This window comes from Anabas testudineus, chromosome 15 (assembly GCF_900324465.2).
Source record: "Anabas testudineus chromosome 15, fAnaTes1.2, whole genome shotgun sequence".
Lineage (NCBI taxonomy): Eukaryota > Metazoa > Chordata > Actinopteri > Anabantiformes > Anabantidae > Anabas > Anabas testudineus.
This window is the reverse complement of record NC_046624.1, coordinates 19,822,330-19,850,055: the sequence shown is the minus strand read 5'-3', so window position 1 is coordinate 19,850,055 and position 27,726 is coordinate 19,822,330. Positions and strand designations below refer to the sequence as shown.

General features: G+C 41.5%; 1 protein-coding gene across 1 annotated transcript in view; it reads right to left on the bottom strand.

The window, feature by feature from the left end:
• Window positions 1-27,726, bottom strand: part of LOC113158344 (protein kinase C epsilon type-like) — a 56,119-nt gene that overhangs the window by 11,245 nt on the left and 17,148 nt on the right. The window contains exons 2-11 of the mRNA XM_026354193.1: window positions 23,023-23,086; window positions 18,775-18,943; window positions 18,053-18,087; window positions 17,868-17,956; window positions 17,386-17,518; window positions 17,111-17,253; window positions 16,565-16,661; window positions 16,205-16,485; window positions 15,816-15,989; window positions 4,548-4,702 (exon numbers count right to left, since the gene is read on the bottom strand). Coding sequence (XP_026209978.1) covers window positions 4,548-4,702; window positions 15,816-15,989; window positions 16,205-16,485; window positions 16,565-16,661; window positions 17,111-17,253; window positions 17,386-17,518; window positions 17,868-17,956; window positions 18,053-18,087; window positions 18,775-18,943; window positions 23,023-23,086 — 1,340 coding nt within the window. The remainder of the gene's footprint in view (window positions 1-4,547; window positions 4,703-15,815; window positions 15,990-16,204; window positions 16,486-16,564; window positions 16,662-17,110; window positions 17,254-17,385; window positions 17,519-17,867; window positions 17,957-18,052; window positions 18,088-18,774; window positions 18,944-23,022; window positions 23,087-27,726) is intronic.

Sequence of the window (27,726 nt, the reverse complement as noted above, 5' to 3'; positions counted from 1 at the left end):
CATCCCGACAAAGGGGATTAAGAGTTCTCCTGAGGACATGATACTCAGCTTGACATCATTTGATAGATATTGAGCAAGTTGTTATTGTTCCATTGAGTCAGCTGATGTTGGACATACTTCATGCTCTCTGAAGGTCACAAAAAGAAAACATACCTGGTCCTATCCTGATCAGATAAAATTAGACCATATTAAACTCTCATGGGAAAATAAGTTGCTGTAACAACAAAAATAACATGATTCACTTTGGGTATTTATTTTAAAGCTAGTTTCAGCAACTGTAACCGTTACTGATGATAAGTTTCCATTAATATTCTTGGGCGTTTTAGGCCTGTACCCAAATCTGGAAGAATCCCTGTAATGGAAGAAAATGCAGTGACCTTTCATTTCTGAGCACTTAACAATAGACCATTCACATGCTATCACTGTTCAGCATGTTTCCTCATTCTGCAGCCTCTGTATTTGTTTGTGCAGAACTATTTTGTGGTCATCATTTTGTATAGTCATGACTTTTAAGTGCAGGTACATGGACAAACTGTGAAAAACAGGCAGATCTCATGTAGATGCAGCATTTGTTTTGGTATTGTCAGATATAATTTCACCACAAGCTTGTTTTCTTTTGGCTGAACAAATATGTCATGTTTTAGAGCAATAAAAACGCCGCCCGACAAAACTGGCAGTCTTTTGAAGTTTAATAATTAGTTGAATTCACTAAAGGCCCAAAAGGAATTCCACTTCCTATTGGTCTTAGATAGCAACAGTGGAACCAGTTCATTAAACTATTACAGGCTTTTAGGTTCGGGAGGTTCTCACATTATAACCTGGGAATTGTATTTTGTATTCGTATTTGTTATGTGCCATATTGAGTTACTTTTGCTGTAGTCAAACATTTAGCCAATTATAGACCAATATCCAATCTGCTCTTTACATCAAAAATCCTTAAAAGAGTAGATTATAAGTAATTATGTGTCATTGAAATGTGACCACCTGAGCAGGAAGGACCTGTAGATTTCCAGTCAGGGTTTAGAGTACATCATAGAACAGAAACAGCACTGCTTCAGGTCACTAACGATCTTCTATTCTTCTTTTTTGTTTGGTCCTAGAATCTCAGAGACACTATGTCTAATCACATTCTCACCCTTGATGACTTTGTATTGAATTAGTAACACTGTGAGAAATCTCAGAGTTATCTTTTGACCAGGATATCTCCTTCACTTCATACATAAAATAAATCTCTGCCAGAGTTCTTAATGGAATTAGCAATAGATATTATATTTCTCCTACATTAGCTTCTCTCCACTGGCTCCCTGTAAAATCTAGAATAGAATTTAAAGCACTTAATAATCAAGCTCCATCTTATCTTAAAGACCCCATAGATCTATATTTTCCAAGCAGAACTCTTTGTTCTCCGAGTGCAGGTTTACTCATGGTTCCTAGAGTTTCTGTCTTCCTCTCTCTGTTCTGCTTCTTGGAGCTGTACATCTCCAGAGTCCAGTTGCTGGTCCTACCAACCTGTTCACTGTTTTTCCTGCTTCTTGTTGTTTTTTATTGCCTGCTGTTCTTTCCTCTCTCCTCTTTCCACTCTATCTAACCGGTCGAATCAGATGGCCGCCCACCCTGAGCCTGGTTCTGCAGGAGGTTTCTTCCTCTAAAGGGAGTTTTTCCTCTCCATTGTCTCTTAGTGCTGCTCAGTGGGGTTGTTGGGTTTTCTTTATGAGTATACAGTTATATTTGTAAAGTCTTAAACCTTAAACACTGTAAAGTGTCTTGAGATCTCAGTTGTGATTTGGTGCTATAAAAATAAAATTGAATTGAATTTGATTTAGTTTTGCTCACATTTTTGGTTTGTTGATTTTGCTGCCAGCTGTTTTCCTACAGTTTAGAGTTTAAAGGTGCAGAGAGTGAGAGCATTTTCAGACAGTAAGGACATGTTTAGAAAGTGAGGTCAGTGTAAAAAAGTGAGGGAAAAAACATCACCCCTCCATCACCCACTCAAAGTAAGGACATTTGTACAAAACACACATTTATAAACACCTTTCATAAGCAAAGACATTTCTGAAAAGTTTACCTGGAAATTATGACATCACGTCTTTTTAAAATGCATAGATAACGATTTGAGAACATCTCTATAAACAATGAGGTCATTTAAATAAAGAAAAACATTTTGAAAGTTGGGTTCTTCAAAGGACTGTCGGAGGGTTAAGGTTTGAGGTTAGACAGGGGTTAGCCGTGATGGTTGACAGAGTGTTTTACATCAATAAGGGCTCTCACACAAAGAGTTCATTCAATGTGTGTGTGTGTACATAAATACCATGAGAGACATATGAGAGGACAGAACGGGTGTCAGTGAATAGTAAAAATGACCATAAATAAAATCACAACAGTAACGTATTACAGATTGTACGGCATTACACACACACACACACACACACACACACACACACACACACACACACACACACACATATGTTGATGGAGAAAAGAATCCAAACACATAATCAAGCATCAGTTTCATGAAGAGAGAACAGTGACTTTTCTCCATCACAGTTATTTCTGGGTACAAACAGGCTGAAGCTGCACAGACTCTCTGTCCATCACAATGGTGTTATGATTCCAGCTGTGCGCTGCTTTTGTGGGACCAGCTGTGTGTTTGCTATTGGTTGACAATGATATTATGACTGAGGAGTCCACACAGACAGATAATCGTGACTGACTGTGAGGTGATCTCAAACTGCAGATGAACACGGCACTTCCAGGGTCAACAAGTTAGAGTTTCAGAACTACAGAACAGATTTAACCTGAAAAGGATAATCAGCTACTGTTTTTTCCTTTGTGACTGAAAACAAGAACAAACCCCAAATCCCTAACGGCAAACACCACATTGTGTTTCAATTGTCTTTTCCTCTGTCAGCCTACTCCCTAAAGGATATGAACCAACAGCAGCTATACGTGTATAAGCTGACCTGTAACAGTGTTACTTACACATCACCTGGACGAAGCAATTTAATTTGAGTGGTGCTTCATACAACCATGATGGCAATTCTAGATGTTTCACATCAGCACAAATGCAAATTGGTCAATCTTATAAGATCCTATCACCAAACATTCTGCAGTGCACCCTCTGTCTCTAGACACCTGGACAGGATTAGGAGAATCTCCCCACAATGGCCTTTAACTGGGGAAAAAACAGAAGTGGTGGATTTGAAGTCTCATCACATTCACATTCTTTCTGTGACGCAAAACAACTTTCCTGGATCATAGTAGTTGATTTCTCCATCTCTCAGTAAACACACTGGTAGATCAAGTTTAACAGGAGGGCGTCTCATTAGTGTGTTCACACGCATGTTTAACACACAACCTGTAATTACCACTCTTGACCACGAACGCTGTTGCTGCTGCTCAGAAAATGTTGCACACTGTCACTTAAAACCTATAAAGAGATGATGATGAGATGATAAACTAGATGGCATCACACTGCTTTTAAAATGCTGTGAGAAGTGGCAGCATGGCTTCAGGTTAGTGGTGCAGCAAGAGAATGGGAACAGCACTAGTGGCTGCAGACCCGGGTAGTGGAATCTGAATCTCACAGGCCTCTGTAGGTACTTGGTATAAACCAAAGTATTGGACAAACTGAAATTTATTCTGAAGGTGTCAGTCGATATGATTCATCGCTTGAGAACCATAAATTGGTCCTGATCCCTGTCACTGCACAGTCAGTGTTGAACTTATGTTACTTTAACAATCTTTATGCTTTCTAATGTTTAATTCCTCATGTTTGATTTCACAAGAACTTGGATCAGGTGGCAGTTCACTGTTTATAATTTGATCCCAGTCGATAACAGCATCAAAACCATGAAACCAGACAACAAAGCAGCCGGACAAGTTTAGGCAGTGAAGCAACAAGGATTCCATGGTCAGCTTTTCAGTGACGCCCGCTAACACATGACTGACAGAATGAATCAGAACACACACCTTCAGACCAGTTTAATTCTCAGGAAAGGAGAAAGTTGAACGGCTCAGGTCAAAACAAGGTCAAACACGAAGGAGAGCTTCTTATTCAAGATGTGCGGTACAATTAACGTTGTACAAGTTACAATATATGTCTCAGTTAGAAGACTTACACCACATAAGCATTTTTCCCCAAAGCTCTTCACAAATAGTACATGCACAGTGCTTCCTGCACCTACACTTTACTATGGTACATTTCTACCATAAGGGCCAGAGTGCATCTATTAACATCCACACATATTCACACATATTCACACACTGTTGTTGGCAGAGCTGCCATCCTAGATACTAGCCTGGCACAGAAGGATGGATGTCAATAGGGCAATCAAGCACAGAGTAGATTAAACCCACAGTAATGTGACGTGATCTGATGTTGTAGTGTAAAGTATGTGTATTACGTTACCTTGGCCAGTCAACAAGTTTTAAATCTGGCCCTGGTCCAACCTGCAGCAAAACGTTTTGGAAAAAGCAAGAAATTCATAGAAGCCTGAAAGCATAATGCACGCCAACCTGTTTTATGGTGGAGCTGCTAGCATGGTTACCTGTATATGACACCGTGCCGGTGCAGAAACATCAGGGCAGATGTGACCTCAGCAGCATAAAATCGTGATCGTGTCTCGTCAAACTTCCGCGATCTCTGGATCTGAAACATCAGGTCCCCACCATTCACGTACTCCATCACGAAGAACAACCGGTCCTGGAGAAAGAGCGGGAGACAGAACATAACTCACTTTGCATTTACTGTACAACTTAAAGTATTTAATACAGACATATGGAAAAGAAACGGTTTCTATTTTTAGAAGCTTCAATATATTTGATGTCATTGTTTTTTTAATTTTTAACGCTTTAACGGTTATTAACATAAAATATTCATTATTCATAACCAACTATGATTGGCATGGAGGTGTAGCCCCGACGTTCCCCAGCAGCCAATCAGAATATGACCTAATGAATAATGCCAATAGGCTGCTTCTTCACCTCAGTGATGGCTGCTACTGGAGAAGTACAGTATACAGTATATAGTACAAGTGAGTCAGAGCCTGAGTGTGACATCACAAAGGGCACAAACACTGAAATAACTTAAAAAGACAGCAGAGATAAGCTTTCCCCATTTTACAGCACAGGGGGGTGGGGGGGGTGGGGGCAGCGTGATCCTAATCCGTCCCAAAGCTCATCTTCCTTGTTTTACACAATTCCAGCACTGTTGAAAAGTTTAACACTCATGAGACCGAGAGATTATCTTGTAGGATTCCACAAAGACTGTAAACAGCAAATCCATGACTACTGTATGTGAGCGGCATTGTCTCCACTCCCATAGGACCTCTTCCTGTGACACACACAAACAACACATTCTATACCGCACCCTCTGAGCTCTATTCTCTTGGTACCGAAAATGGGCTGCGGGGGAAAATGGACACCTTCCTGAATTCCAGTTTGTTTTCTTCATATAGGAAATAAGTGAGAGAACTGGGGGGGAGGGGATTGTATAAACAGCTCTGTATATAAGAAAACTGGGAGAGTGACCTCTGTGCCATTGTGTGAGCCCTCAGGGTTCAACTCACTGCATTAATATATCTATGTGTAGTACGTATGAGCTGTATATGTACTGTGGCACAACTACACTGCCTCCATCTCGGATTTCTGAAGATTGAACAGTTGCTCAAATCAATGCATCCTCAGTCACTACTATGACAATTAGAAGATTTTAAAGTTGTGTTGTGTTTCTGCGAGTGAACAAGTGGACGTCTCCATCTGCAAATCAAACCAAAATCTGTTTTCTTTAGATGTGACACAGAATCACATTTGTAAAACAGACAGACAGAAATTCAGTTAAGATTTTTATGAGTCAAATTCTAGTTAAGATTTTCACAATGTTTTCGTTTTTTCATTAGTCATGAAATATTCCAGTAATTGTTCAATTTCTTCCTGTATTTATTCTCATGAAAGTAAGCAAAACAGAGCTGACTCATTTCACATGCAAGTCACAGCATCTCACATAACCCTGACTTCCTCTTATTTGACATCATTCAAAAAAAAAAGCTAAAAGAGAATATTAAAAAAACAACTTTCACCATAATCTGGAAATGGTTCTTTTTCTTTCATGACACGTCAAATCAATTAGGTTAGTGGCTGTTATATAGCAATGCAGAGAATAGCTCTGCTACCGTGAGACAGTGGAGTATCCTGACACCATTTACGTGCACCAAACCGCAATGACCAATAGAAACTTTACTTATAGAAGTTCACTTATTCACGTAAGGTGGAGGGTTCAACAGCTGGATGACTCTGTTTTAGTTGGAACTGGATCAACCACAAACTCTTCAGACTCATCTGCCTTTTTATCATCTTACAGTGATTCAATGCCGATATCCCCTCTCTTTGTCAGAAACGTCAGATTACAGTGTTTTTAATGTGGATGTGGTCGTACACTACATAGAATATACCCGAGTTAATATGAGTGCTAATGCAAATCACAATCACATTTTTGCACAATGAATGTTGGAAGTTAGTGTTTAGTCCAATGAGGGCTCATGTCCTACTTGAAAATGCTTCAACGTTGCTTCTAACTGGCTTTTTGTTAAAGGTAATTTAGCTGTAGCAGCAGCAGGTGGAGGCTCTTGTCGCTGCTCTGACAAAATTCACACTCTGTGTGTCTAAAGCTGACCTCAAGCTCCTTCTTCCCTCTTTCATATCAGTATTAAAGGGCCTCAGGTCTGAATCTTACATAAGTGTCCGGCAGTCCACCCCAGCCTGATTTTTTCCTCTCCCTCTCTCTGTTTCTCTGCGCCTCCTGAAAGTGACTTTAAACAGGATGTTGAAATAGTTTGTTTAAATGTACCCAGAGTCCCGGCTGGTCCCACCCAATCAAACATGAATAAACATTTCCTGAGTGTAATTACGAATGTACAGATACTGGCTTCTCACTGCTGAAACACACACACACACGTCGGCACATCTAATTTTATGAGAACCGTCACTTAACCTACACTTAACCATCTCAACTAAATGACTAACCCCAACCCTAACCCTAACCTTAACCCCTACGACCACAAGAGAAGCCCTGATCCTGAAAACCTGAAGCTTAAAACTAATTCGTAACCTGGTCAAAGTGTCCTCCCATCGATGGTATCAAACTATTTTGTACACACATAATGTTCTATGGTCTATGGTGACCCCAAACTCCACACAGACAATAACGTTGTGATGGTTATCTGACCATTGTGTGTTTCGCTGTTTGTGTGTAAACATGTGTCCTCTCTGTGCCACCCGGCTCTAACGTAAGGCAGAACTAGTCTCAACTCGCATCTTATGTAATCCAAGCTTCATTAAGTCATACTTTCTCTTTCTGCGCAGTCAAACACACCCATGCACACAAACACTGAAACACACGTCCACACACAGACACACACAATGAGAATGAAAAGAAACACAACGCGGTCACATTAGAAGTGACATAAAGAAAACAGCGATGAATGAAAAACTCGAAGGCTCCATCGAAACAATCAGCCCACTGTAAAAATACATAGTTACAAGTAATAGTACTGCATTAAAGTGTACTTTAGCAGTAAATTTATTCGGTGAACTTTCATACTTTAAGATCAGTTCAGGAGGGACAGAGAAGAAAGGAGTCAAACATAAATCAAACACAATAAAAAAACTATCTCTATCTACAGTGGGTTGATTATGTTGGTGGTGTCTGAAGTTGAGGAAGTACAAATCAATAAAGTGGAAACAGTTTTAATAATGATGCAGCTACGTCCTCAGGTGTTCCTAAAAATCTTAATCCAGTTAAAAAAGTCTAAAGAATCGTACTTGAGTAAAAGTACTCCATTACTTTCCGTGTCCACAGTTATGCAACATAAGTGCTTTAAGAACACAAATCTTTATTTGGTTTAGCTTCATGAACGGAGTGACATCTTAAAGTAAATACACTCATCAAAATCAGTCAAACTGGGAACAAAAAACAACAAGAGCCGTTTGAACTTTTGTCCGTGTGCAAAAACAAAAACGGGAATTACTGCCCTATTTTCCTCGGAACATTATGAACCATTACCATCTGGCTGCTGGTCATTACCGCGCAGAGCCGACCCACTAAAGATGCACTCAGTGATTTCATTCAGAACACGATGCACAGCTCGCGTTTGCTTTGATTCAGATTTTTGCACTGATTACTGTTGGTACAATGAAGCTTAACGGAAGCTCTATTGAACCAACTTCTCTGTAAATGTGAATGTCCAGAAGGACTGGGACTTAACAAGTGTCAGTTGTTGCACTTTGCCTTCAGATTATGGCAGCAGGAAACGGCTGTAATTGAAGGACGCGGTGCATCGCGTGTGTGTCCATGTAACCAGATCAAGAATGTTTGTCCTTAAGAAAATACTCCTACAGTTAAATCAATACTGTGTCGTAAGAGCGGCTCGTAGTCAAACACATTCAAACCAATCCCATCTTCAGTTCAGTCAGAGTGTCAGAGGAACCTGCGATGAACTTTAACTGCTTCTAAATGAAAAATAATAAAATGTCTGTTCATGAATTGTGGTTATTCTTAGCTTCCATCTACATTGTTAATTATACACCGTGTGTCAGTGTCCCCTCAAGAAGTGTGTAAGGGCTACAGAGCAGTGATAAAGGGATTTTTTATTACAGAGAGAGGTTAATCTTTCCTGTGTTGGTACAGAGCAGAGGTCACCGTCACCACTGTACATTTGTTGTGTCACAGACACAAATTTCTTCAAGTTTGACACAAGAATTTGAAGAAGTTCCTTTAAGACATTCCCAGGATGTACAGTCATTTTGATAATAACGGCTCAGATGGACGAGCAGCCCAAACACAATGTTTACTGTAAGTTACTGCAACCGGGTAAAGGACTGTGGTAGTTTTGAACTATTATTATTATAATTATTATTATTATAATAATAATAATAATAATAATAATAATATGGTCATGTGAGAGTTTTCGTTTTGTAGAAGGCAGTAGTAAATGGTGTGACCACCTCAGGTATCTACGAACACGCAGTCTGTATGTTCACCAGGAACAATGGCATGTTTTCTGATCCGTCACCTCTGTGGTGGTTAAGGTTTGGACAAGTAAACAGTTCAGGTTAAGGCTAAAGGAATCCATTGCGTCAATGAGGGTTCTCCCAAGTACAGAATGAGTGTGTGTGTGTGTGTATGGCTCAGTTGCATCCCAAAAACAGCAAACATATGGTATATGCACTAATGACTGGTCTTGAAAAGAACTAAACTGACACATATTTGGCCGGCTAATCCACATGTGCCTATGGTGTGTGTGTGTGTTGTTGCTCTTGCATGCAATATTCACCCTCACTATCGTTCTTTAGAGAGACTGACGGGAGTTCAGCGCGTGCTGTGGGTTGCTGGTTCTCCCACAGAATATCTTCTTACTCCTCGTTCCCGTAAAAACAAATAAGCAGAACACTTGATTTTCTTTTTCATTTTTCATTGGTCAAAAAAGAAAAACAGCTGTGGAAGTGAGTACTTTGTGCTGATTGGTTTCATGAGAAGTGGACTTCCAGGAAAGTCATGATCAAGACAAGTGTGCTGTGATTTAAAGTTACACAAAAGACATAGGTGATTGTCCTGTGCAGGATGAGTGAGAAGGTTTTAATGTGTCTTAGCAACAGAAAACTTTTGTGAACACGTGTGTGGACTTTCTGAGAAGGTGAGAACACGGTAGAAGTGGAGGACAGGTGGATGCATTAAACAAGAGAAGAGTGCTAGTAAGTAAAGAAGGATAGGAAGAGGTGTGGGAATGAACTATCAGTTACAGTAACACGTTTCAGCTGTGCTTTAAGAACAAAAGAAATGTGGTTTGTTCAAGGCCTTTCCTCTTAACAGAGCTTCGTTTGACCATAAATAACTTTCATCCTACATTTAGTCATCCAGCAGATGCTTTACTTGACATATAAAGTAAGTAAAAATGCTGATTCAGGGAGAAGACATGAAAGCAAAGTGCCATAAGAATCATTGTTTGTGACTTGTAAAACCTTCAGTGCCACTTTTTCTTGAGAATATCCAGAAAAACGACAACATTGGTTGTTTACTCAACACTTAACAGCTAATTTATGTTTACTGTTTCCTCATCTGACAAGTGATCTCAGGTCAGCAAAGCCCGTCTTTCTCTCAGCTGCTAAGAGGGAAGTAGGGTGTCGTAACAGCACCACGAAAGTGCTTAAAGTGGAGGTCAGGGTGAATGGAGGTCAGTCCAATTCCAACCTAAACCCTAAAAAAGACTGAAGAATGAACAAAATGTACTCGCTCAGATAAATGAAAAACGCTCTCCACTTTGGATGAACCACAATAAGCACAAGAACAGATACAAGCACGACTGATTGTACTGCTGAGCTGCTGAACACTGAGCTGGCATCAGAACAAACATGTGCTGCAGCTAAAACCAACAGTACAAAGAAAAGTACAGAGTGCAAACCTTTATTAGTGTGAGAAAAAGCTCCCAGAGGTCTGAATAGTTTCAGTTTATCAATGATTAGATGCCAGATTCCCTGTGAGGTGTCACAAGAAGAAACAAGACGTGAAGGTGTTTTTATACAGTCGGGCGATATTAGTCAAGATGACGCAAATCAACCACGTGTAAGATGAACGCGAGCAACACAGAGCGTTCAGTGCCCCCTGAGAGTGGTGGGGCTCATGAAATACGATGCAGGAAGTCCAGTTCGAGGAACAGAGCGTGTTTTTAAAAAGCTTATCGACACTAAAAAACAGCACAGTTGTTTGTAACACTCAGACACTGTACAACTCTGGAAGGTTCCTCCAGTGAAAACAGTTTCATCTTTCAGTGTGACGATCCTGAGGTAGAGCAGAGATACAGCATTCATGTCAGAAAATAATCTGGTCCTGGCTGTGGTAAGAACACTCCACCATTCAAATGAATGAGGAGGGCTGCAGTTTTCCACACGTAATGAAACTGCAGCCAGAACCTTGATGAATGTCTTCATTAGCCGGGAGTATCAGGAGCAGGGAATACACGTCTTAGAAGTGCAGAATTCCAAGTCTCTAGACTTCAACGGGTCCATCACAGAGAAAGACTGGTACACACAAAGGTTCATAAATAAAATGCATAAAAAAAGACATTTATTCTTTTAGTGGTTTATGACAGGTTGAATTCCTTCAAAATGAACATTGCATGTGCTGTGTGCGTTATTGCCAGCTCATAAGCAGAGCTCATTCATTTTTAAAGACACTGATGACTAAAGAAAACGACCTGTGGAAAGACAAGAGCCGGCAGCACAGCACAGACAGACAGAACTCCCCTCCACGAGTTTCTGGAATTTGCAATAATAACTTTTATTAATGTTATTATTCATAGCTGTAACACAGAAATAATGAAATACCTGAAGAACTGAATGAGACACATCATCAAACTGAACTAAACTTTAAACGTGTATTTAAAATGTACAGATGTTTAGAACAAGTATGTATGTATATAATATACTGTACATTAGAATCACTGTGGCTCTGCTTTCATGACAGTTCTTTAGACACGTGAATGAAAACAACACAGATCTTCAGTTCATTTGTCGATCAGTAACTGCAGCTCGCTCACTGTGTGCACGTTATTTGCTCAATACATCCCACAATGACATTCTGACCGCTCAGCAACAAGGTCAAAAAATGTCCACCTCCTCAGGACCAGTAAAACACAAAGCAAATCAACCCTGGCTTCCTAAATGACTAACTAAAGAAGCGCCCCCTGCTGGCTGGAGGTATAAAATGACATAGTAAGTGAAAATGCCTCCTCCAAATGATGTATTTATCTGTTTTACAAGCTGAAGAAGAGACTGGCTGTGTGGGATCTCCTCTTCTTCCCCCTCTTCTTCTGCATCCACATGCAGCACTTAGCCATGACAGTAATGGCTGGTTTTCTACCTCTGCTTTCAGTCACCTGCCACATCTGTATGACCCTCCTGACTCTGTGTCAGCATCAGTGTCTGTGTTCCTGCTCTCTGCTCTCTGCTATCTGTCTTTCTATCTCTCTGTGTCGGTCCATCAGTCGCTTTCTGTCCTAAGCAGAAGAGAACAAAGGTTCATTAATGTACCTGGCTGGTTTCTGGTCGTCTCTGCTGCCTCTGATGTTCACCAATTACTGCTCATTAAAAAACACTCACTCCTCACTGTAATCTGTCCTGTTTCTTACCACAGACTCTTTTTTTTTGTTGTTGTTCCACCAAACGCTGCTACCCCTCCTCTTTTTATCATCTTTCCTTCACTTAGTTTGAAACTACCGGCCACCTTACTATCACAAATGCTGAAAATGTGCCGTCCAAAACCAACTGTTTTCCTTTATCATCTCATCATCCTGCTGCATTTTTTCCTCTGTGTCCCTCTCCGTTTCCTCATCCACATCCTCCCTGCCTTCGCTTCTCTGCACGGCCTCTGTGTGAGGAGCAGAATGAGGCCTGGCGCTACTGTTGTATAACGTTATTTACATTTCTCAGTGGTAATTAGGCCGATAGGGGAACGGCCGTGATCCCACAGTCGATTAACAAGAATTGGGGGGGTTGGGGGGTGCAGAATAGGTCGCACAAAGTACAAAGACTTTTGTTAAGTACACTGATGTCACAGTGTGTGAAATGGCTCCTTCAATGAGAAAAAATCTGAATTAATTAAATGCAATAAAAATACTTGAATACTTGAATATAATAAAAAATAAGAAAGAATCTACTTTACTTTAAGTTCCTGCAACAACTTACGAGCAAAGTGACTTATTTGTTTTACATATATTATAAAAACAGAAACATTTCTGTTTCAATGTTAACACACATAACCAAGCTGTGATCTCAGCCCCCATCAGCGAAGGCACAGGGACTGTAAATGCGTGTGCATTCTGATGGAGAAGACAACATGTCTGAACACACAACTCTGTGTTGGAGGTCTGCAGGTACAGAACATGCACCACTGAGGGGCCTCACATTTAGGAATATGAATAGGGGAAAATGAAGGAATGAGAGAGAAAGAAGGGAGACAGATGAAAAGATGAAATGGGTGTCAGAGTGTTATAGAACCCACTGTTGACAAGAAGACAGGGAGACGAGAAAAATGGATCCAGCTCCCGGGATTAAAGATAATGTCAAGCAAAGACTAAATCAACAGCACAGAGGAGAAGCTGAAAAAGCTTTTCATGAGCTGCAACTACTGGTGAATTAATAATTAATTAATGATAATTAACAATTTGGTCAATCAACAGCAAATGAATCTGAAACTTTTTTAATTAGTTGTTGAGTGAAGGTGACGGATTTGATGGTTCCAGATTCTCAAATGTGAAAGTGTGAAGCTTCTTATTGGCTTACAAGTTTGCAAACTCATCATCTTTCACAATGAACAGAGAAACTAATTACATATTAAATGAAAAGAATTGTTGGTTCCAGCTCTAAACATCCATCCATCCCAGCTGACACTGGGCGAGGGGCGGGGTACACCCTGGACAGGTCGCCGACACACAGAGACTGCAGCTGTGAACAGGTTCTGACATCTACACATGATCAGGGGAGACCTGATACATCAGTGAAACACCAGGATTATTATTAGAGTTGAACATCAGCACAGTACTGTCAGTCAGATGGGCTAATTAGCATTAGCACAATGCCTCAACTAGGAAGCATTAAACCATTGTTATGTAAGAGGTCAAGGGTGACATCACTGTGAAGCTTCATGACTCCGTCTCTCCCTGTGTATGTGTACTGTGTAATGTATGTATATGTATGTATGTACACTGCATATGCACACTTGTTGTTCACAGTATATATGTATACGTGGGTTTGTTTATTGTCATCAAGTTTGTGTTCCAAGAAAAGTTGGGTGGGGAAGGTGAGGGGAGAGGGGGGGTGAGGCGGGTGATGAGGGCGGGGTCACACAGCATACTGAATACACATCATGTCCCTGATAAGGATCAAAGCAGTTATATAAGAGCCACAATCCCTTTGTTTTGTCCAACAACACAATCCCAATCACCCCTGACTGCCAGAGAGTGTGTGTGTGAGTGTGTGTGTGTGTGTGTGTGTGTGTGTGTGTGTGTGTGTGTGTGTGTGTGTGTGTGTTTCAGGCTGATGGAGAGAAATAAGAAGAACAAAAGAAGGAACAAATAATTCAAGTAAATACAGGGAAAGACGATATAAAAATATCATGGCAGAGCACCGTCTGTCTCTGCTCGCTCGCTCGCTCTCATCCAACCAACCTGCTCGTGTTTGTGTTTGCTCTGGAGGAAAATAACAGGAATAAATAAATTAAACAGGAGACGCCATCATTAGGCTCAAGCTTTCCAGAACATGATGTGAAAATAAACAGCTCACAAAACGTCATGTTCAGCCACATTTAGCTCGTGTCCCTCATCGTGTTTAACGGCGTCTTTTACTGAGTTTTTCAGATCATTTAATTAATTTAGTTCTCATCTTCAAGCTTCTGTGTCTAGAAACAAAGCTGCCTATGCTCGATTGTTCCGTAGGTTTACGGGGGGGGGGGGATACCCTCATGTCAGTGTTTAGTTGATCCACATATTCCAGATTCTTTAATCTCGTTCATTTTGAGCAGCTTGTATGTTTGTTTTACTAGAACTTCACAGGAACAACCCTTCATTTAAAAAACCACAACTAACAGCTTTCATGTGGGGTAGATTACGATATAGATTATTTAAAGTTACCGTACATGGCAACATACAGTGTGTGGTTAGTGATGTTGCCAGGTACTGATATGGACTCTTCATATAAAGCTGCAGAACTAAAACCTTTCATGCTTCATCCATTCACCTTAACAACAACTCGCTAAACTTCAAGGACGTCTTCAGTCAGTTTGTTTTCTTTGACATGTTCAACTCGCTGCCTTTATTTGCAGCTTGAGCCTGTTGCGGTCTGACTGTTAACACCTGTGCAGCCTTCTCCGCACTGTCAGGCTCCAGTTGCAGTGAAAGGACTATGGTTCACCAACACAATGTGTGACCTGCTCCTCGCTAGTCGTCAAACTGGAAAAAGCACACACACATACGGTGCTTCTATACATTTCCTGTCAGAAACACTTATGCAACACACGATAGACAAAACATACAGTGGCCGGCAGAAGCGGCTGGTCTTAGCAGCATCTCATGCACCAGTTCCCTTTGTGTGGCTGTTTGTCATCGTCCACTTACTGTATAGACAAATTAACTGAGAAGTGAAGATGATGAGAGAAGAGCAGGGTGTGAAGGGGAGAGCAGGAAGACTGATGTGATGGGATAAATTAGAGCTCTTTCTCTCAGCTGAGAGACGCTTGACTAATGACTTCAGTGTTACAAGCTGCTTAAAAATTCTTTCTGGGTTTAAAACATCAAACCTTTGTGAGGTGAAGACAAGTTGCAGCTACAGCAGCGATGTGTGCGACTGTGATGTGTGTTCAACAGCAAAGTTAAGATCATTTATTCAGCAGGTTTCATATATGCTGGATGTACTGAGTACATGTACTGTAGTACTGTTGCTTTAAATGACTTATAGCACACCTTTGCACACAGGTTTCATACCATAACCCTGTTATCAACGGCCCTTGTTTCATGTCACTCTACACTCTGTACTTAACTATGGGTAAAATGTGCCTCGTTTTTCTTCCAAACATTATTTGGTCAGAGTAAAATTTTAAACAGGTTATTTTGTGAATCTTTATCCCAGATGGTTTTCAGCATGTCAGATGTGTCAGTTACTCCACAACTGGAAGCTGCAGACTCAAATGTGGCCCGATGCTGCCACCTGGAGGTGTAAAGTATACCTGCGTGTGTGTGTGTGTGTGTGTGTGTGTGTGTCAGCGTTCCTACTTTAGTCTGGAAGCAGCAGAAGAGCTGTGTCAGGTACGGGTGTTTTCTGGCCAGAGCCAGGATCCGTTTCTCGGTCATCGTGCAGTCGACGTCGTCATCCTGCAGGATGACGTCTTTTTTCAGCACTTTAACGGCGTAAACCTCGTCGCTGCCTTTCAGCTCCGCCAGCATCACCTGGTCACATGACACAACTGTCAGAACACAGATGAAACCACAAACGTGACAGTTTTCACAGGATCCACTGTGATCTCCGCTGTGTCCTGTCATCCACAGGCACACACACACTCACTGAAAACTACAGAAGCATCTCCTCATGTGAAAATACATCTCGGACAATTTCTACAGGTGTAACAGCGCATGTGAACAAAGGTCAAAGGTCGTGCACTCACCTTTCCAAAGCTTCCTTTTCCCAGAACCTTGATGAACACAAAGTCGTGCAGGTTCATCTTCTTGGTCTCTGGAACGTTGGGACTCTTAACCTCGCCGTTCTCCCGGCTTCCTTCACCCTCCACTTCAATGCTGCCTCCGTCATGTCCCCCACCTGGTCCTCCATGGCTGTCCTCTGTTACCGCAGCAACAGATGTGGTGGAAGACAGGGGGTGTGTTTTGTGCTCCTCTCCACGGTGGTCGAACGACAGAGCTTTCCGGATGTTCTCCAGCTCTTTTGCATCTGCACAGAAACAAGATTAGATCAGTTCGGGTGTGTTTGGTTCCACAAAGACAATCGACGTGTGACAGTCTGAACTTACCCTGGTCACACGGGGAGGTTGGGGCGGACCTTGAGCGATCGTCTTCTGGCTGAGGCGTCTCCGATACCGACTGCGGGGGCTCCTGACTCTGAGAAAGCTGTTGGAAGACAGACGCTGTCATCATCTTCATCACTAAACCATAACAATCCTCATCATCAATGATCTGTATTTCTACACTTGAGTGTCTTCAACATACCGACACTTTTAAATTAAAACTTTTATATCATCATAGTGAAGATACAGAACTACTGGACAGTCTCCCAGAGCAGCCTGGCAGGAGGCTGTAGAATGTACATTTACTCTAGTAGTGTATCATTTTGAGGTACTTCAGTGTTTCCAAGTCATTGATGCAGGTATCACAGATTTTTGGTTACTGGCAATGTTTGTTGTCTTTTCAACATTTTCTCTGACAGTTTGCACTTTATAGCGTAACTTTAAAATTTTCAATAAAAGAAAGGAAATACTTGCACTTTTACTTTGTTATTGAGTTTGTGAACTTCTGCTAGTACAGTAGGAAGTGTAAAAAATCTATTTAAATTCTTGAACCTTTTTCCGTCTTTGTGCGCTGTTGGAGATCTTGTCAGGTGTGACTCCGAGGTCAGAGAGGACTTTTGCGATGCCTCTGGCGTCCACGCCACAGTTAGGAGCCACGTTACTCTCACAGCGCCTGTGCACATTCACTTTACACACTGAGACAAACACACACACAATGAGTTAACGTGCTCACTTCAGACAGAGAAAAGCATTAAAGACCTGTCGGTTTACACATTTATTGCAAAGATTTCAGTCAAGCTCACAAACTGATGTCACTATGTGGTCACCTTTACACTGTAGACCTTGGCGCAGCAGACCCCACAGCAGAGACCCACAGTGGTCACAGAAGGTGAGAACTTTATAATTGTGAATGCTGAACTTGTGCGGTACGTTGACACTGAACCTCTGACACCCGACTGTCTGTAAAGGGCAGAGAAGAACCGAGAAAAACAATGACCACAAAAAACAAATACTGAAAGTGGAACTCGAGTCTGTGTGAGCAACGTTTTCTGCTGCCGTGTGTATCAGGAATTCTCATTAGTGGGATCACACGGCTGAAAACGTTCACAGTTAAATAAACTACAGGTGCAAAAGTAACGTGCAAACAAATCTGCAGTTCCACAGGACAGAACACTTCTGTTTGCTTCCTATGAAGCTCGGCTCAGCACACTTAAACTTTTTCACAGTTTAGCGTCGACTTTCTGACATATGGACAGAACCACAGTCAGCGTGTTGTCTCTAATAAAAGCAGCGTGCTGCTGATTCGTACCTCCCCAACCGTGTCCTCCTGCTTCTTCATCCCTGCACACTTGGTAATGATCAGCTCATGGCAGCGCTTATGGACCACACACGTGCACACTGGAGGGGCACACGCATGGAAACACATGAAACACATTTACAGGGCAATTTAATGTGACTTAAGAGGCTCCAGTTCATGTGAGAACACCATCCTACCTTGACACTGGTAGCCCTGCTTTCCTAAGACGCCCCTGAAGGTCAGAGAGAGGACATGTGAGAAAACAAACAAATCTCAGCATGAATCAGATCAAACTGTTGATCAACGTGTCTATAATTAATGTTTTAAGACACAGAAACCAAATGCAAAGAAAGAAGAAAAGCAACATTTTATTTTTTTTACCCCAAAATCAAATCCGATTTTAACTGGAAGCCATGCTAACTTACAAATTAAACTAATGCTACACACACTGTGCATCTCTGCATGGTGCAGGGCTTCATTCACCTCAGAAGCCCCAACGTTTCCTTGTGATTGTGATTACACAGGAGACGTTCTTTCAGAGTGGAGCTGAGAGCGAGCAGATCGCAGAGGACACATGGTTTGCATGTGAGTGATGCTAACACAGTTTGTTGGGATGGAAACAAACACAGCTGGCTTTGTTTATTGCTCCACACTTCACAGCATCCACTGTGTTTACATGTAAACAAGTCAAGTTAGAGCAGGAAACCAGAAAACACATTTAAAGACGCTGCCAGCCTGGTTACTGCAAAGTATTACCGAATCTTTTATTCACCATATTAAACCTTCCTGGCATCTTTAAGAGGTCGTGTGACGGCGCAGACACATTGTGCATGTTTAGGACTTGGTACATGCGTTGTGTGATTTTGAGTGTGTCTGGGATTATTTATTGCTGCGTAGAGGTAAGACTGGGGGTTCTCACCATATGAAGTCCCTGCAGTGGGAGCAGTAGGTGGGCTGTCTCAGGTAGGTGGCCATGAACTTGTGCCCGTTAACCTGGTGGACCCTCCGGCGGACGGCTCCCTGCCGCTTCCTGGGACGCATCCGCTGCTGAAACACCCGCTCCTCATTGTTGATGGAGCCTGTCGCAGCTGAAAGCACAAGAAAAACACAAAATATTCATTTAATATCATGCAGAGTTTGCTTTACACACGTATGTTTGTTGCACCAGTTGCTTTGACAGAAATGAACCAGACTAGTGTGCATGAGCTGCCTTGAAATACTTTCTATTGAAATGAACAGGTTTCATACTGTCTTGTGACATAAATGATAAACAGGAATAGCATTAAGGTACAACAGGAACCAGACAATGTTCTTGGTGAGTGAGTGAACCTAAAGAAAAACTGCACAAACACCATGAAGACACTAGATGGCAGTGACAGCACGTCGCTGACAGTGAGTGACGAAGAGTTTGTGTCTTTGAAAATAAATAAATTCCACTATTAGTTTTTTTTTCTTCTTTTCCACAGAGAGAAAGAGAAACAGTATTTTCCTTCTCCTCTCCTGTTCTTTCTGCCTCGTGCTGTTTAATCACAGATGATTTTCCCAGTGGAACAGCAGAGGTTTCAATTACTGTCGCCACACTGTTAATTGCACACACATTACCTGGGGAGAGCGAGAGAGAGAGAGAGAGAGAGAGGGAGGCGACATCACAGCAATGTAAATGAGGAAGAAGAATGAAGAAGTGTGAAGCAGGGCGGCCATAACAGGAATAAACAAATAAATAAACAGTAGTGAGGTTTGGTGATAAACCAGCCATAACATAACATAACATGGTGGTCACAGGGGTCACAGTCGAATTTTAACGTTAATGTTAATTAAAACTTGAGATGAGCTACTCTGGTTTCCAGAATAAGATTCAACAGAACATAAACACATCAATATGTCACCTGCTTTTAGCAACAGGCAGCAGCAGCATATCATTTTGTGATGGTAGCAACAGGGTGTGTGTGTGTGTGTGTGTGTGTGTGTGTGTGTGTGTGTGTGTGTGTGTGTGTGTGTGTGTGTGTTAAAGCTAATAGGTTGATTGCAGCTCTCAGGTCTGACAGTTCACCCGTGTGTTCTCTGCTATGCAAACACTTTTAAGTAATGACTGCAATTTCAGCATCTCTCGCTCTCTCTCTCACACACACACACACACACACACACACACACACACACACACACACACACACACACACACACACACACACACACACACTCTGTCACTGCAGGTGGAAAAAGCAGCAGCAAGACACAGTGAGAAATTATTAAAGAACAAATTTAGAACAGAAAGATGAAAACTGATGTTTGCTGCAGAGAATCTTCATCCTAATAACATGTTTGTCTTTCTGCACACACACACCCCTCACTCTCACTCTTTCATTGATGTAACTGGTCCATTAGAGAACACTCCACTTTACTAATCAATTCATCATCCCCCACCCTACCCCCCTTCTCCCTTTCTCCTTCCATCCTATGATGTCTTTCTAAAATGTCATCTGGTACACAAACACACACACACACACACACACACAAAAAACTATTAACAATTTTTATAGCTTCAAGATACTAAATATTCAACTGGCTGCTGGAGTTTCCAGGTCCTCGCTGTGTTGGATTCATCGATTACACTCTAGGAGTCTTTAAATCCACTCGCTGGCTTTGTGTCGGCTGTGCTCGCAGCAAACAGACTGACACCGCATGGCTGTCCGTGCATGCAACCCACTGTAAATGCATGGTACAGCAACACATAGAAGAAGAAGCAGCAACAATGATGAATCAACAGAGGCCGACCAGCTAATATCTATACAACACGTCGTGTGGGCACTGACAGCTACAAAGGTCAAAAGCTTTGTACTTAACTGAATAACTGTATTTGACTGAGGAATAACATTTAGAATGGTGATGACTCAAGTTCCTGAACCTCGCTGACACTTCAGAGACGTCAGCTTTCTAGTACTGAACCTGGAACCAGATGCACCGTCTGAGAAACACTGCTACACCCAAACTGCATTTATCGGTTTATTAATGCTACAAAAATTCATGGAGGATTCGTGTATGCTCTTTGGAAATATCTGACAGGTGATCTATCTGTGCGTGTTCACGCTTCCTTCATATTTCCACACCTATCCAAGCTCTTCAAATCTGAGTTAAACCATGGATTAGACACACAGTCACTCATACCTTCATACAAATCAGGTCAAAGGTCATGACATATACAATTATTTGCTGTTGAAGACCTCATGCATTCATCTGATATCTGTGTAGGAGATAAATTCACAACTAGAACAGCTCTGACGTACAGAGAATGTAAAGTGCAGAATATTAAAGCGCAATCAGAAAAAAAAAGCTTAGAGCGAAACACTGCAGTGTGTCTCATCAGTGCTGCAGTGTTGTGGACTAATGCACATAAACACACAGGAAACTCCTGATGTAATAGTGATGACTACACATTGTGACAGAATGACTGACTCAACACAGTGTCTCACACACAATAAGAAAAAAATACTGATACACACATTTGTATAAGTGTGCTGGTAAAATGAACGTGATGGTAAAGACAAAGAGGAGGAGGCTGTGATTTTATATTTTAAATCAAATATAAAATCTCTCTACAAACATATTCACACTGTTCATTCAGTCCTTTGTCGAAGCCTCTGTAGCAGCTTCCTGGTCTAATCTTCTTATCTTTATCCTTTACCTCCAAATAAGTTCAGTCACACTGGACGGTGACGTGTCTGAGATCAAGTTTCTCCACAGATGCTCTTTTTCTTTTCTTCTAGGGCTTCTCTCTATTTACCTGCATTCATCCTTCTATCAATTCAGACCTGTCTCCCTGTAGCTGCTGCTATGGACCCCCGTGACTGTAGCACGATGTCATCACCACTGTGCTTCTCTGTGTGGATGGTATTAGCAGGTGATGAGCTAATTCTGCTCATCCTCCTGCATTTCACTCAGGATCTGTTCTGTCTGGCCACTCGATCACGAAGGCCTGATCGAAGGAGTGCTGCAGAGATGCTGCAGGTTTGTTCAGCCTCTGAGGCTTTGTGAAAGTAACCACTGGGTTCTTGAGCAGCTCCCTGACCCAGGCTCCTCTTCTTCAGACAACTCTATAAAAGAAACCCTTCATTTTTTACACACCCCCAGTTACTGAAATACTAAGAAAAACCTCAACATTCACTCATCTGTTCGATCTTGTGGTTGTGAGTAGCTCAGGTTGGTAATACCTCAAATATAACTTGTACTTCTGAGGAACGTAAGCAACTAGTTCATAGAAACACATCCTCTATTATTCATAACTTAAAGTTTCAGTTGTAAGTTCCCAAGGTTTATATTGGTAATAGTTTAATTAAGTACTTCCAACAACTTACATTTACTGACATAGTCACTCTTCTACATTTATTCATAAAGGGTTTATTTAATCATTTACCTCAAACTTACCTGGTCAGAGTTTTCCTTTGGTGTCACGGTACAGTAAATACTGAGTATGTGCTTACAGATGTTTTTCCAATTCACTTATTAAGTAAGTAGAACCTGTACTGTAAACTGTTTCCATGGTACTACCAGGCTCTTTCGAAATCTACATTATTCCCTTTTACATGCAGTCAACACAACTTACTAATTAAGTAAGTTGCTTTTTATTGATTTGGTTTTGTTGTTGGCTAAACTTTGTCCAATTCAATTTACCACAGTTACAGTTTTGCACATTTTGTGTGTTTTGCTTGAGCAAAAACATGTTTTCATTTTACCAACAGCTGCTTTGCTGAAAGGTTGCAAACACTGATAAAATGTTTTACAACCAGCAGGATTCGGTCTTTAAGACCGTTCTGAATGCACATATTGCTTTTTGAGCTTTTCGGGCCTACTGGTAATTATTCACTGATATGATGTCATAATTATTCGTGTAAATGCTGCAGGATATAAAACCAACAACTTCCACATTCATTCTCATGGAAGGTGAGTTTCTGAATGTAGCAACATTGGTTTTCTCAAGTCAAACTAAGAGGAAGTCTGTAGGGCAAAATCAAACCCGTGCTGCCTTCATCAACACAGAACGGACAGATTATAAAAGACGAGACGTTTCGATTTGTAGATCGACTCATTGATTCAATTATACAAAAGCTTTTCTTGTGTCATTGAGCGAAGGATCAAAATGTAAAGAAAAAGTCATTGAGTATTGACTTCTTACCTTCACTGGAAGATCCTAACAGGTCAATAACAACATACACCTTCCCCTCTGGCTCCAAGTCAATCTGCAGACAGAGAGGACAAACAGGATGAGGGGGGAAAGAGTAGAGGAGGATAAAAAGGGGTCAAGGAGGAAAAAGAGAAACAGAGAGAGAGTTAAGATTAGAAATAGTAAGAAGACTTCCTTTCTTAGATCATCAAGATTTAAATAAGGTTAGTTACACTGTGTCTACACAGAATCACAGCACGAGCAGCACACTGAGTTTCGCATGGACCCAGCACAGGATTCACGTTTGTGTCTGCACCGGCTGCATGTCATGGAGCGTGCTTTGGGAGAAAGCAACTGTGACAGTAACAACAGCAATCGTGTCACCAGTGGGTCGGCTGTGTTCGTGTTTTCATCAGTTTGATCTAAAAGCTCCGTATTGTGACCCCGTCTTCTCTGAGTAGAGGTGTAGTAGCAGCGTTGGAGCATTTTAAGCTTGTAAACACAGAAAAGTAGATCTGAAGTGTGCAAATAGACACTGATTCATGTTTACGCATGTGCAGCATACATGATACGTAAGCCTAATGTGGGCAGTGTAGATGGCTAGACTGATTAAAATAGAAGCGTATCGGTTGTGTAACGTGTGTGTAACAAAAACAAAGCTCCTGTGATGTTCGCGGGCTTGAGCTCCTTTCATTTGCATGTTACTAAAGCAGGCCTTTCACTTCATACAGTATCTTTTCCTACTGTGATGCCTCTCCCTGGGACTCTTCCACACAGTTTGATAACTTCTGACTTTGAGCGCACACAGAACTTCAGATCCCAGAGTGTTAAATATACGAGGTATAGTTGGACAGAGTGAGCTTCTTCTTCTTTTCATCAGGCAAAATCGCTAAAATTGTGTCTCCTGAACATGTGTGACTGGCAGAAACTCAGGTTTTTTCATGCATAAGCATGTGAGCTAACACCTCTACCTCTGCGATGTCAGCACAGCATCACTGGAAGCTCATTCAGAGATGACTGCACCCTGTCACGCTGTCTCAGCTGCAGAAACAACATGCAAGTGTGAGGGAAGGTTTATAAATCTTGTTAGCATGCCGTGCTGCTTTCTAATGTGTATGGTGATGCAGAGAAATAAGAAAAAGGAGGATAACTGCAACAAACATGGCAACCATTATTATGTGTGTGGTTTCACGATCACCTTCCACTATAGGCCCGTGCTCCATATGGATATTAGAAAAGATCTTCTTCACAGTAGCACTTACAACATGTCAGTAAGGTAGTAACATGTAAAAAACAAAAGGCTGGAAAAAGACACACACTGTGGTGTGTGACTTACAGAGAACTAGAGGTTGACACATATCCTGTCACACACCCACACATCATATACTGTATACACCTCACACACACACACACAGAGTGAAGTCTTTAGGACAGAGATACACTCTGGGGACTGGAGACAACTGCTGTTCTGCAATTTATAGAGTGTCTGCACGCACGGCCTGTATGTGTATACACAACAAAGTGTGCGTGTTTGCATTTGAGCTCATCACATGAAAGTGGTCGAGCATCGGCCCGGGGCTCATAGAGTTTCAACCAAACCCTGCACCACCCACCGTGGCCATAATACCCCTCTGCACGCACACACACGTGTGCGGTGAACAGTACTGAGTGCAGAACAGGCGTGGGTTCAGTAATATATATAGTAAGAGATGGAAAGCAGAGAGAAAGACGGATGAGGGGGAGGACAGAGAAAGTTTGCCGGCTCGTTCCAATGTGAAAATGCTGCGACGAGGGGGGGGGCACCACTTTCTTATGCAGTGCTTTCTTGTTCCTAGAATGACACCTTTTTCCTCACCAGCACACTGAGAGCATTTTGAGGTTTAACACGATCATAACTCTCATCCATCTGCATTTTCTGGAAGAACAAACGGAAGGAAGGAAGTCGTTGTGGCAGACGGACAGATGAGAATATTAGAATGAATTTAAGGCCGTTTATGTTGCCAGGTCTGAAGACGTTAGAGGAAAATTATAGAAAAACATCCAAATTTAGGCTTTTGCTGCTTGTGTCAAACAAAAAAAAGGCACAGTGCTGTCTTATGTCAGACACTGGAGGAAGTGTAGGTGTATGTCACATTTAGATCCCATTTATCAAACTATGATATACAATCTAAACTACTTTCCAGTTCAACACACTAATGTTTGGATGCTTATAGTGACATGAACTGCAGATGAAAACAGAAACAGGTGGAACTCATTTTCTGACAAACTCCCACAGTTGTGAGACGATTATCAGGACAGGAAAGCAGACACTTACCTTCTGCAACAAAAGATTGAGTTTTGCAGAAACAATAAATCAACTCAAATGAAGAGTTTAGGTGGAAATTTCAGTTTCCATCTAAATGAAGAAGGAGTTTCTATTTCGTGTGAATTGTCGGAATTGGTTTGTCATATGAAGGATGACTCGTCTCCATCATAATTAATTAGTCTCTAAGGCGGCAACTTTGCACTTCAGCTAAAGGACTAATAAATGGAAACTAACTTAACTCAGCTCAGCTTTAAATTAACATTACATGCCAGTCAACTATGAGTTACCAGGCTCATAAGCGAGGAAAGGTGTACTCATCCACACTGGAGGGTATTTCAAACACTTTCCTGCAAAGCTAAATAAAAAGGGGAGCACCTTTTGCCCTCTGTCCCAAACATTTAATCCTATCAGAGACATACAGTGTTATGATGAGGGACCACAAGCAGCCACACCCAGAAAGACCGGCAACCAGTTCGATGTATTTGATTAACGCAGTTGCTGTTTTACTGAGGGTTTTCCACACCTGAAAGTCCAAACCAAGTTCCATGTAAGTCTACTTTTGATCCGATTAGTTTATGAAGTGAATCCATAAAAATATATAAATATATAATTTATACCAGCACTAGTGATGTCACCAACAAGAGAAAAAAGAAGCAAACACACACACACACCGCCCTTCATCTGAGGTCACAGCCCTCCATTCATCAGCTGCACTGAGCACGCTCAGACTCACAGGTGCAGATTTCACTAAATATAGAGCTGACAGAGGAAGGAAAAGGCCCCTCGGTGTGCATGTATCCACCACCACCACTGTTGTCGGTGTGTGTCCTGTGTCATGCACACGGTCAGTTCACTGCACCAGTTTTACTCCTCCTCCTTGCTTATCTGAGAGCTAGCGACAACACGCACACAGAAGTCAAGAGTCGCAGAAGAGCCAGCAGGAGCAATGACCTTTTAATCAGAGGAGGAAGAGTAGAGATGTGAGTGAATCATGCAAACCGATGGGATTTGTCTTACACAGTTTTTAAAATCACAAAAATGACAAGTACAAAAAAGTAAAGAAAATGAAACTGCAGCTCTGGGACAGGACAACACCTACGCCCAACATTAAAAACGGTCCACAGAGTACAAGACGTACCTTCTAATTACAGCACTTTGCTACTGATGCTCCTGAAATGATCTCCACACATTTTATCTGCAGCTCATTCTGCTGCAAACATCACGTTTTTCAACACGTGTTAAACCGTTAGTATGTGTGTGTGGGGGTGTGTGTGCATGTGTGTGAAAGTGTGTAAAAGGAAGATAAATCTAATTTGTTTAGCTTTTTATGAGAGCATCTTCAGACTGTGGCCTCATTTTTGGGAAAAATACACAGCACGTTCACGCACATACAAACACAGACACACACAGGGAAATTAAATTGTAGGCTTTAACTCAATTGAGCCAGCCTCCCTCCATCCTGCCTCCTCCAGCCTAATGCATCTGAAGCATGTTGTGTGTGTGTGTGTGTGTGTGTGTGTGGCCATAAACATGAGGCTCTAAGAGGCTCTAAGAGTGTTAAAGCTTCAAATGTTCATAACCCTTCACATCCAATCAGCCTGTCCTTAAAGCCAATCGTTAACTTATCTTAAATTGATTATTGCACCACAGCACAGCAAAATGAAAGGATTAATCCCTGCAGAGGACAAGCAGCTCCACACAGGATGCTTCTACCTTAAAACGTCCAACAGAACAGGAACATTATATGTGTGAGTGCTGACAGCTCCTTGTGATTCTGACCTGCCCCAAAAATAAAAAGTCCTTCAGCAAGTGTTGACCTCTGTCTACACCTGCCAGCTTAGTCCACACATGCACACACAAACACACCCAGAGTGTGTTAAGGCTGAAGTGAAAGCATGTGACGTTGTTAAAGTCTCCGTTCTCGACACACACCTCATCTAAGAATCAAATATGTACTAATGTTATGTTGTTTTTCATATATATCTATCTTTATAGTGATCAAGCATCTTCAACGCTTTACATCATGATCGAGTTCAAGGAAATTAGCATTAAATTAGTTTAACAACAACTCATTAAATATTCATCTCAGTCAATAGTGTAATTGAGATAAGTTGTGCAACAGACGGGTGTAACGGTTCTGGATGCGAGGCATATTAAAGCTGCTCCCTGATGCCTATTGTTTTCTTTGTCTGCTTCAGCTCTGGTGAGGTGTTCAGGGACAGTACAAAGCATAGGTCATCCCTGTTTCCAAGGCACTGAGAGCCCGGTAGCATTCGGTGTCCAAAAGTGTTGGTGATATAATAAAACCCTGTAAACCAAACCAAATCGTGGATTCAGAGAACTGTTACACTCCTAGCAACAGATAAAAAAAAACATCTGCAGGCATATGAAATGAAATTAGGTAACAATTA